This window comes from Mastomys coucha, unplaced genomic scaffold, assembly GCF_008632895.1.
Source record: "Mastomys coucha isolate ucsf_1 unplaced genomic scaffold, UCSF_Mcou_1 pScaffold9, whole genome shotgun sequence".
Classification (NCBI taxonomy): Eukaryota; Metazoa; Chordata; class Mammalia; order Rodentia; family Muridae; genus Mastomys; species Mastomys coucha.
The window spans coordinates 59,756,810-59,766,736 of record NW_022196915.1 but is presented as its reverse complement, the minus strand read 5'-3'; the positions used below and the strand labels follow the sequence as shown (position 1 = coordinate 59,766,736).

Sequence of the window (9,927 nt, the reverse complement as noted above, 5' to 3'; positions counted from 1 at the left end):
TCAAAGAGAGAAAATTACGTTGGCTGACACGTAAAAAACTAACTAGAAAAGCTACAGTTGCTGAGCCAGCTTTTGGTGGCGGCAGTTCTAGTATGCTCTTTTCCGGTGTCTGTGCGTTGGTGACGAATCAAATATTACTTGGGTTCCTGTTCTCGCCACCGACCTGCTGCTATGTGACACGGGCGAATTAGCTCCCCGAATCCCCATTTGTAACACGCAAAGCGGAATGCTGACTTTCCCAGTTTGACGGGCTGTCTCTGAGAAACGATTATGAAAGGAGGCCCGATCGCGCGCACGAACACGGCAAACTGGTTTTTTGCTTTCGTTTCAAACGATTTTGTAAACGACTTTTTTTTTTTCCAAAGTCGGGACCGCCTGGCGAACTGGTTTTCAAAAGCTACTTTCCCGCTAAGATCTGTCCCCGCTTGGACCGCGCCTCCTGTTTCCACATCAAAAGAGTTGCTCCACACTTCACTCCGTGCATCGCCCATCTTCCCTTGTCTCCAGAAGGCCACTGATGGCCCCACCCTGGACCGCCCATCCCGGCCGAGCCCACCTCCCACTGGCCCGGCACGTTTGTTTTTGTTTTGCCGGCCGCGCGGGCCGGTCGAGGGGCGCGCCCTGTCCAGCGTCCTCCCAGAGGCCGCGGCTCCTAGCCGCGGGCCCGCCCCGCCTCGGCTGGCGCCGCCCACGAGGACGACGCGGGCGGAGACAGGCTCGGGCAGGCGCGGCTTTCCCCGCGGCTTCCCGCCCGCGCCCTCGCCCTCGCCCTCGCCCGCCGCCGCCGCCGCCGCTACCGCCGCCCCGGTTGCCCACTGACGCCCGCGGCCCGCGAGCCTCGCGGACGTGACGCCGCGGGCGGAAGTGACGTTTTCCCGCGGTTGGCCCGGGCGCTCGGTTGCCGGGCGCGTCCGGTTTTCCTCGGGGGGACGTTCCCATTATTTTTGTAACGGGAGTCGGGTGAGGACGGGGCGTGCCCGGCGTGCGCGCGCGCCCGCCTCCCCGCGCGCCTCCCTCGCCTGCTCGCGCCGGCCCGCGCAGCGCGTCATGCCGCCCAAAGCCCCGCGCAGAACCGCGGCCGCCGAGCCCCCGCCACCGCCGCCGCCGCCACCGCCGCCTCGGGAGGACGACCCCGCGCAGGACAGCGGCCCCGAAGAGCTGCCCCTGGCCAGGTGAGGAGCGCGCCCGCCGCGGGCCCGAGAGAAGGGAAGGGAAGGGAGCGGGGACGCCGGGTGCATCTCGGCGGGGCCGCCGGGCATGGCATCTCGGCGGGGCCGGGCGGGCGGTAGGAGCGGCGCCCGGGGTCCCCGGGGTCCCCTGGGTTCCACCACCTCCGCGGGGTGGCGGCGGCGCGCTGACACGGTCCCGGGCTCGCGGGCGACGGGGAGGGCATCCCGAAGGGGTCTGGGCTGCGGCTTGACAGGTGTCGGGCGGGTGGGGCTCCTGCTCCCGAGCGAAGTGACAGGTGCAGGCTCTACTCCAGCGACGCCCAGGCGCGGAGCCGCCGGGTCCCGGAGAGCCCCGGTCAGATGCAAAAACAATTGAAATAAATATTAAAAAAAAAAAAAAAAAGTCGACCGGTGTCTTGTTTTCTTTCTTCCTCCCTTTTTCGTCCCTTGCAGATCCGGAGCAACCCCCGGGGTGGGTATGACTTTCTCTTTTGCAGTCCTGCGATGCAACAGTTGGGAGGCTTTCCCTCTGAGCTTGCGCTGCATTGGCAGCTTGGTCCTGGGAGAGGCCAAGAAAAAGCCTTGTAGGCGAAGCGCAGGGTCGTGGGTGTCAATTGCTCACAGGGTCTTCAGCTCCCGGGCTTTGTGGGGGTTTCTTTAGAACAATGCTTTGAGGCCCCAGGGATTTAAAGCCATCTGTGGAGACTGATGGAGCATAACTCTTAGAAGGAACTAGTATGTGGGCAAAAGTTTCAGGAGACATTTAAATGCAAGGGCTTGGGAGTTTCTAAACTTTGTTCCCCTTTTTTTCAGGGTAGAACTCTTCTTGCGTGCTGATTGGCCCGCAGCATGCTTCATTATTTCTTGCCTTTTGCCTTTGAGCATTCGCGGATCCTGGTGCCTCCCCCCCTCCCCTTTTTGTTGGTCTTGCAGTTTTGGTACTGTGTTCTCTCTCAAAGAACTTTTCTCTCCATTTATTAAATGGAATCTAAACTTAAGTTCATGTGGATCCAATAAGAAAACCGGAGAGATATTTATTGTATTTCAACATTTTATTTTTCTTGACTGTGCTACTGTGTGATTAAGTAACAGAAATTGAAACAATATGATTGTTGTTATTGTCAGCACTAGTTTTGAGAGTATAGACCCGTGGTAGAAATGGGAGTTGTTTTTGTCTCGCATCATCCTCCCATTTCTGTCTAGCCCATCATTAAGTTTCCGAGTTTTGTGGGGTTTGGGTGTGTGTGTGTGTGTGTGTGTGTTCTCTGACTCTGTAACCCAGGCTTGCCTCTCTGTTCTCCTGCCTCGGCTTCCCAAGTTCTGGGGTTGTAAAGGCATTCAGCACCCTGATGGGCTAGCAAGCTCCTTTCTTCTCATTGAGCATCTCTTTGTGTGACCCAGACTCTTAGCAGAGTTCAGGTCAAATCCTAAGAGACTGAAATAATTTTGGAAATTGCTTGCCTAAGACTATTAAAATTAATATTAAATAGATTTTCTTATGGATCAAATAAAAATCATGTTCTTAGAAAATAAATACAGAATAAAAACTATGTTTGGAGACTGTTCCAGGGGAAGAGTTTGCTTTTGTTTCTAATTAAATTCTGATGTATCCAGTGTGTGGAAGTTTCCCTTTAGAAAGGGCAGTAACATGTATTCTAAAAGATTCCATGTCATCTACACAGCTTTGGATGTATTAATGACTATTGTAGAGTAAACATACACATTGAAGTTCTGGCTATTGTCTGGAGAAAGACAGACCCAGTTTCTTTCTCTTTTATATACTTTTAACTTTGGGGAGTTCTCAAAAAGTTCTCCTTTAAGTTTAAACTATACTAGACATTGTCTCACCTTAGGTACTCATTGCCACAGAGGTTCTCAAAAGCACTTACAGTTGATCTCTGAATTACCTATTATCACGTGTGTTCACCATAGGGATTTGCTACCTCTTATGCAGTGAATTTTATCTCTTTAATAGAAATATGCTGTAAAATAATGATAAAGCTATAGTTTAGTAAACATACAAGCCAGTAGCATAATCTCTTCAGGTATTGTGTCCTGTATGTCCTTGTATATATTATTCTTTCCTATAAGTAGCAGTGTAGTAGGCTTGTTTATAGCAGCATCTCCCTAAATGTACAAATAGCAAATGGATTGTGCCGAAATGTTATGCTGTTTAAGATGGCCTTAAGTGATGTTAAGCACCATTATAATCTTACAGGACTACTGTTGTAAACCGCCTTACAGGTAGTGTGCATGCCTGTTCATAGCAAGGATAAGAGGACTGCCTCGGTCTGAAGCTTGGAGAATAGCTTAGGGATGTACTCAGCCCAGTCCATCTGCACTTGGAATAAGTCTGCTTTGACAGCTGAGGTGGCATTTCTTTTACACTGTCTCTTGCCTAAGTACTGCGTGTGGAATGGACGCTGAGACTAGGAGACTGAAGCACTTTCATTATTGAAATATGCAGACACTAATTATGCTTTGAAGAAGGAGGTGCCCAGCTAGAAAAGTGGTCAGGAGCACAGATGATGGAGTTAAGACCCATCATGGTTCATACCTGGGTACTTCTCACTTGGTGTGCTTTTAGTGACTGCTCTAATTTCCCTAATGTGGTAGATGTGTAAAACATGAATGGGAATGCTTATCAAGTATGGCTGATGTGGGGAATTCAGTGAAACCATGCATAAGATATTTTGTGTAGGATCATAATAAATTTTCAAGAGTTAAGTTGCTCTACATAGTGTTGTGTCAAATTGAAAGGAATTAGCCATTAAAAGCTTATGGTTAAGAAAGGTCAAAGAGATAAGACTGAAATATGTGATGCAATCATTTCTATCAAGTTAATCATTAAGAAATACAAGAAGGTGGAGAGAATGTATGGATTGACTGTGGGTTTTTTTTTTTTCCTGTGACAGTTGTTCTGTCTTCCCAGTTGCTTTAGCTAGGATACTTGCTTTGTCTCGCCATGCTGTCTGGCTGCTCTGGAGTATATGTGGTTCACCATGCTAGCAGCTGTTCTTCACTTTGTGCTAGCCTTATTTTGGAAAGCCCACAAAAAAGATAAGCATATGTTTAAATGATGTGTAATGGTTCTCAAAGATAAAGTAAGACCTTAAAGTACTTGGAGATGCTCTCTTTCAAAACTGTGCTGATATATGCAAACTATAGGAACAAGTATTTGCCTAATTGGTTTGATCTGTAAATGTATGAATTTTGTAACTTTTTAATTTGTAGGCTTGAATTTGAAGAAATTGAAGAACCGGAATTTATTGCATTATGTCAGAAGTTAAAGGTACCCGATCGTGTCAGGGAAAGAGCTTGGCTAACTTGGGAGAAAGTTTCATCTGTGGATGGAATCCTGGTAAGGATGCTTTTAAAGTTAATTTTTTTTTTTTTTTTTTTTTTTAGAAAATCTAGAAAGTAAAAAATATAAAGTAAATGTTAGTAATAATTCCTCTACCCAAGAGTGTCCTCTGATGGCACTAAAATGCTTTTTATTTCTATGGTTTCTTAGGTTTTTAATTTTTATTTTAAATGAAAAAGTTCTGGTGGTGATGGTGACGATGGCAGTGGTGGTGATTCTGATGATGATGATGATGACAATGATGGCGGGTGTGGCTGTGGAGACTGTTCCTTCTACTTTTAGTGAAGTTCTAGGGATTGACCTCAAGTTGCCAGGCCTGCTGGACAAGTACCTACAATCATTGAGCTGACTTCATTTTAAATTGATATACAGAGGAACGGGTTCCACTGTGACAGTTCTGTACAGATACATCATCATTATTTCCTCTGTTCATCTCGTCCCCCACTCTTCTTCCCCATCCCTCTGTCTTCCATTTGCTGGTCCCCTTTCACTTCTACATGGCTTCTCCTGCATTTGTGTCGCACTTGTGCTATTATTCTTTTTCCCTATGCTTTAAAGGTCTCTTCCCTCCTCTCATCTCTGCCTTCCAACTTCTATGACCACACACACACACACACACACACACACACACACACACTCACACACTCACACACACTCACACACACACACTTACTTAGATTTAGAATCTTCATAGGAGAGAACATCCTTGTCTTTTTTAAGTCTGATTTATTTTGATTATTATGATCTCCAGTTGCATTCATTTTTGTACAGATAACATGATTTCATTTTCCTTTGTGGTTGAATAAATTCTTATTTTATATATATCAACTGGGTTTTCTTTATCTGTACATGGGTTGCTGGACATCTATACTTGTTCTATTTCTTAGCTATTGTTAGTAGTGTGGCAGGAAACATGGATGTGGGAGTATCTCAACTTTGAGTCTTTTGGACATAGATGTAGTATTGGGATGGTATTTTATGTAACTTTACACTGACTTGAATAGTGGTTGCCCTACTCTACCTTACTGCCAGCAGGATATAAGGCTCTTCTTTACCCACATCTTTGCTAGCTAACATTTGTTGTTTTGATGTTAGCCTTGCTGACTTGGGCAGAATAAAATCTCTCAAAGCAGTTTTAAGTTGTATTTTCCCATTTCAAACTTTTAGTACTCATATGTATATCTTTTTCTGAGAACTGTGTGTTTAGTTGGTTCATTGGCCTAGTTTTTGAGTGAATGATTTGCTTTAATAATATTTAAAATTTGAGGTTCTTCATCAAGTTTAGATATTAATAGCATCTGATGTGTATTTAGTAAATATTTTTCCTGGTCTGTCCTGAAACTCACTATGGAGACCAGGGTGGCGTCTAACTCATACAACTGCATGCCTCTGCCTCCCCAGGTGCCCCACCACACTCAGCCCTGTATTATTTTTAATAGCACTCTATCTATCTATCTATCTATCTATCTATCTATCTATCTATCTATCTATCTAATGTGTGTACACACATGCTCTTATGCACAGTGCATATGTCATGGTCAGAGGACATCTTTCAGGAGTCAGTTCTTCTGGCTGAATGGAGGTTATCAGGCTTAACAAGTACCTTTACCCATTAACGTATCTCACTAGCCTGGTATTGGGCAAAGGATATGGATTGAGTTACACATCTCCTGTAGGGAGATGCCCAATTACCTCAGCATTATTTGAAGAGGCTTTCCCCCCACAGTGTCAACAACTAGGTGGTTATAAATGTATAGGTTTAATTCTGAATTCTCTTTGTTGGTCTGTGTATTTTTATGCCAGTATCATAGTTTTTGTTACTATGGTTTTACAGTATACTTTGAAATCAATTATTCTGATAACCTGCTTAGGATTGCTTTTGTTATTTAGGATGTTTGTCATCTCACATTCTAGTTTCATTTCTATTGTGATAAAATATCCTGACAAAACAACTTAAGAGAGAAAGGTTTATGTTAAGTCACAATTCCAGGTTATAGTCTATCATAATAGCAAAGTCAAAGAGGCAGAAACTTAAAAGAACTAGTGACATCACATCTACAATAAAGAGCGGAGAGGGATAAGTGCACGCATGCCCAGGACTCATAGACTTTTCTCTACTCCTACTAATAAAGTTCAGAGGCAAAAACCCTAGCATGGCGTTGCCTACTTTCAGGCTGGGTCTTCCCCCAGCAGTTAAGGCCGTCAAGACAGTTTGCCACAGCTGTGTACAAAGAATAATCTGATCTGTATAATTCCTGAAGACTCCCTTCCCAGTAATGTATACTACGTCAAGTTGGCAATTCAAACTAATGGTACAACTGACATCATTCTAGTTCTATAAAGAATGTCACTAGAAATGGGGCTGGCATTATATTGTCTGTAGGTATTTTTGGTAATGTAACTATTTTCACAGTATTAATTCTGCTAATCCAAGAGCATAAGACTTTTTGTTTGTTTGTTGTTTGTTTTTTAATTTTCTAGTATCTTCATCTTTCTTAAGGGTTTTAAAATTTTCATTGTGGAGGTCTTTTACTACTTTGGTTATGTTTACTCATAGGCATTTTTTTACGCTAATATTTTTTGTCTTGTTTATTTGTTTGTTTGAAATAAGGTCTTGCTATGTAATTCTAAGTTATCTAGAACTCACTATGTAGACCAAGCAGCCTTGAATCACAGAGATCCTGCCTCTGCCCCTAAGTGCTGGGATTAATGGTGTGTACCACCATGCTCTTGAAGCTGATAAGAATGGGCTCTTTTCCTATTGATTTTTTTTCTTGGCAAGTTAGTTATTGGTATGTAGAAAGGTACTTATTTTTGCATGTTGACTTTATATTCTGCTGTGTTGAAAGTATTTACTACATCTAAGAGTTTTCTACTGGAATCTTTCTTCCCCTTCTATTTGTATCCATTTCATTTCTCGTGTTTTGTGCTCTAGCTAGGACTTCAAGCATTATATTGGATAGGAGCAATAAGAGTGGGTACCTTTACCTCATCCCCAATTTTAGAGAAAATACCTTTAGTCATTTCCCAATTAGAGCACTGTTTGCCATAGGTTTGTTGCATGTTGCTTTTATTGTGTTGAGATGTTCTTATAGTTCTTGTTTCCCCAGTGTGTGTGTGTATGTGTGTATTCATCTGTGTTCATCTGTGTGCATGTGCAAGCCAGAAGACAACTTCCAGTGTGTCCTTCTTCAGAGGTCTCTACCCTTCCTCCTTTTTTTCTCTCTTCACTGTTTTTGTTTTGAGGCAAGTTTCCCCACAGGCCTAGAGTTCATTCAGTTAAGTAGTCTAAACTGGATGGCCAGTGAGCCCCAGGAATCTGCCTGCCTCTCGAATACTGGAATTATAAATATATGCCATGTGCTTGGCCTTATTTATTTATTTATTTATTTATTTATTTATTCATTCATTCATTCATTCATTCATTCATTCTTTTTTTTAAAAAAAGATTTATTTATTTATTATATGTAAATACACTGTAGCTGTCTTCAGATGTACCAAAAGAGGGCATCAGATCTCATTAGGGGTGGTTGTGAGTTACCATGCGGTTGCTGGGATTTGAACTCATGACCTTACGAAGAGCAGTTGGTGCTCTTCCCTGCTGAGCCATCTCACCAGCCCTCATTCATTCTTTTTTATATTCACACTAAAGTTCTGTCTGGTACTCATGCTTGTAAATCAGGCACTCTTCCCTCTCTTCAGAACTTTATCAAGAAGGGATGGTGAACATTGTCAAAAACCTTTCCTGCTTGTATTAAGCTAATCATGATTTTTGTCTTTAAGTGCATGTGTGGGTTATATTAAATATCAGTTTTTATATGTTGAATTACCTTTGTGTCCCTGGGATGAAACCAGTTTGGTCATGCGTGGATGCATTTCTTTGTGTTCTATGTATTTGATTTGCAAAAATTGTATTGAGAATTTTTGCAGGGAAATTGTTGTATGGTGCCAGGTGGTGGTGGCGCACTCCTTTAATCCCAGCTCTTGGGAGGCAGAGGCAGGCAGATTTCTGAGTTCAAGGCCAGCCTGGTCTACAGAGTGAGCTCCAGAACAGCCAGAGCTATACAGAGAAACCCTGTCTTGGGAAAAAAAAAAAGAAGAAATTGTTGTATGGTTTTCTTTTTGTTGTCTTATCCATATCTGGGCTTGACATTAGAGTAATATTGGTTTAGTAGATTGAGTTTAATAGAACCTGCTCCCTTCTGTTATAAGGAACAGTTAGCATAGGCTTGCTGATAGGTCTTGTTTAAAGGTTTGATAGAGTGGCAGTGAATCCATCTGGCCATGGCTTCTCCTTGTAGAGAGAGACTTTTTATACTGCCTTAATCTCACTGCTTTCAAGGATCAATTTTTCAATTTAATCTTTTTTATTTAATTTTGGTAGCTTATATAGCTCTAGGAATTTATTCATGTCTTCTAGATTTTCTAGGGGTTTGAGGAAGGAATGTAAGCTGTTTTCTTTCTGGATTTTATCAGAACTTGTTTTTATCTCCTTTACATCTTTATTTTTAATTTGGTTCTTCTATCTTTTTATTAGTTTGTCAAGGAGTTTTTGAGTCATATTTCTTTCCTTTTTTTTTTTTTTTTTTTTTTTTTTTTTTTTTTTTCTGAGATAGGGTCTCATAAAGCTCAGGTTGACTTTGAACTCATTATGAAATAGCCAAGGGTGACCTTGAATTTCTGAGCAGTCTCCCACAGGGTGTGTCCCCAAGCTCAGATATTTATCCAGTGCTGGGCTCAAGTTCAGGGCCTCGTGCATGCTTTATCATGATCATTTTCTTAGATTATTAAATTATATAAATAGATAAACTTTATTTGGTAATAGAGTTTCTAGTGGTAATATAACAACCACTGAAGTTTTAAAAAATTAATTGTTGTATATGTAGTTTTCTCCCAACTAACTTGTTTATGCTGATATGCTTCATAAGAATAATTTCTGTATAAGAAAGTTATTGATAATTGTAAATAGTTAAATTAATGTCTCTGAAATCTTTCTTTGAATAAATTCTCACAAGCTAATTTACTGAGTCAAAATCTACAAACTTTTAAGACTACTCAATACTTTATTTCTTTTTATTTGATTATTAAAGAGAAAGTGTCTTAAGTTTGGAATTTAGATTTTTTTTTTTTCTTTTTTGAGACAGGGTTTTTCTGTGTAGTCCTGGCTGTCCTGGAACTCAATTACCAAATTAGAGAGACCATTGGATAACAGTCAAGAAATTTCTAATTCCTCAAATTTTTGGATTTCAATCGATTAGGATATGTTGGTAATATTAATTTTCATATTACGGTATTAAGAAAAGGTAATTGTCACTTCCTGTTTTTATTGTAAGAGGTGGAATTAAGTTTGTGTGGATTTGTTGAAAGATTACTTTCTTGCTTCTTCTAGGGTGT

The 9,927-nt window shown here is 42.0% G+C and overlaps 1 protein-coding gene across 1 annotated transcript in view; it reads left to right on the top strand.

Moving 5' to 3' along the window:
* Positions 1-814: 814 nt before the first annotated feature.
* The window catches only part of Rb1 (RB transcriptional corepressor 1), a 141,419-nt gene continuing 132,306 nt past the window's right edge, over positions 815-9,927 (top strand). The window contains exons 1-2 of the mRNA XM_031362507.1: positions 815-1,172; positions 4,404-4,530. Coding sequence (XP_031218367.1) covers positions 1,048-1,172; positions 4,404-4,530 — 252 coding nt within the window. The 5' untranslated portion in view covers positions 815-1,047. The remainder of the gene's footprint in view (positions 1,173-4,403; positions 4,531-9,927) is intronic.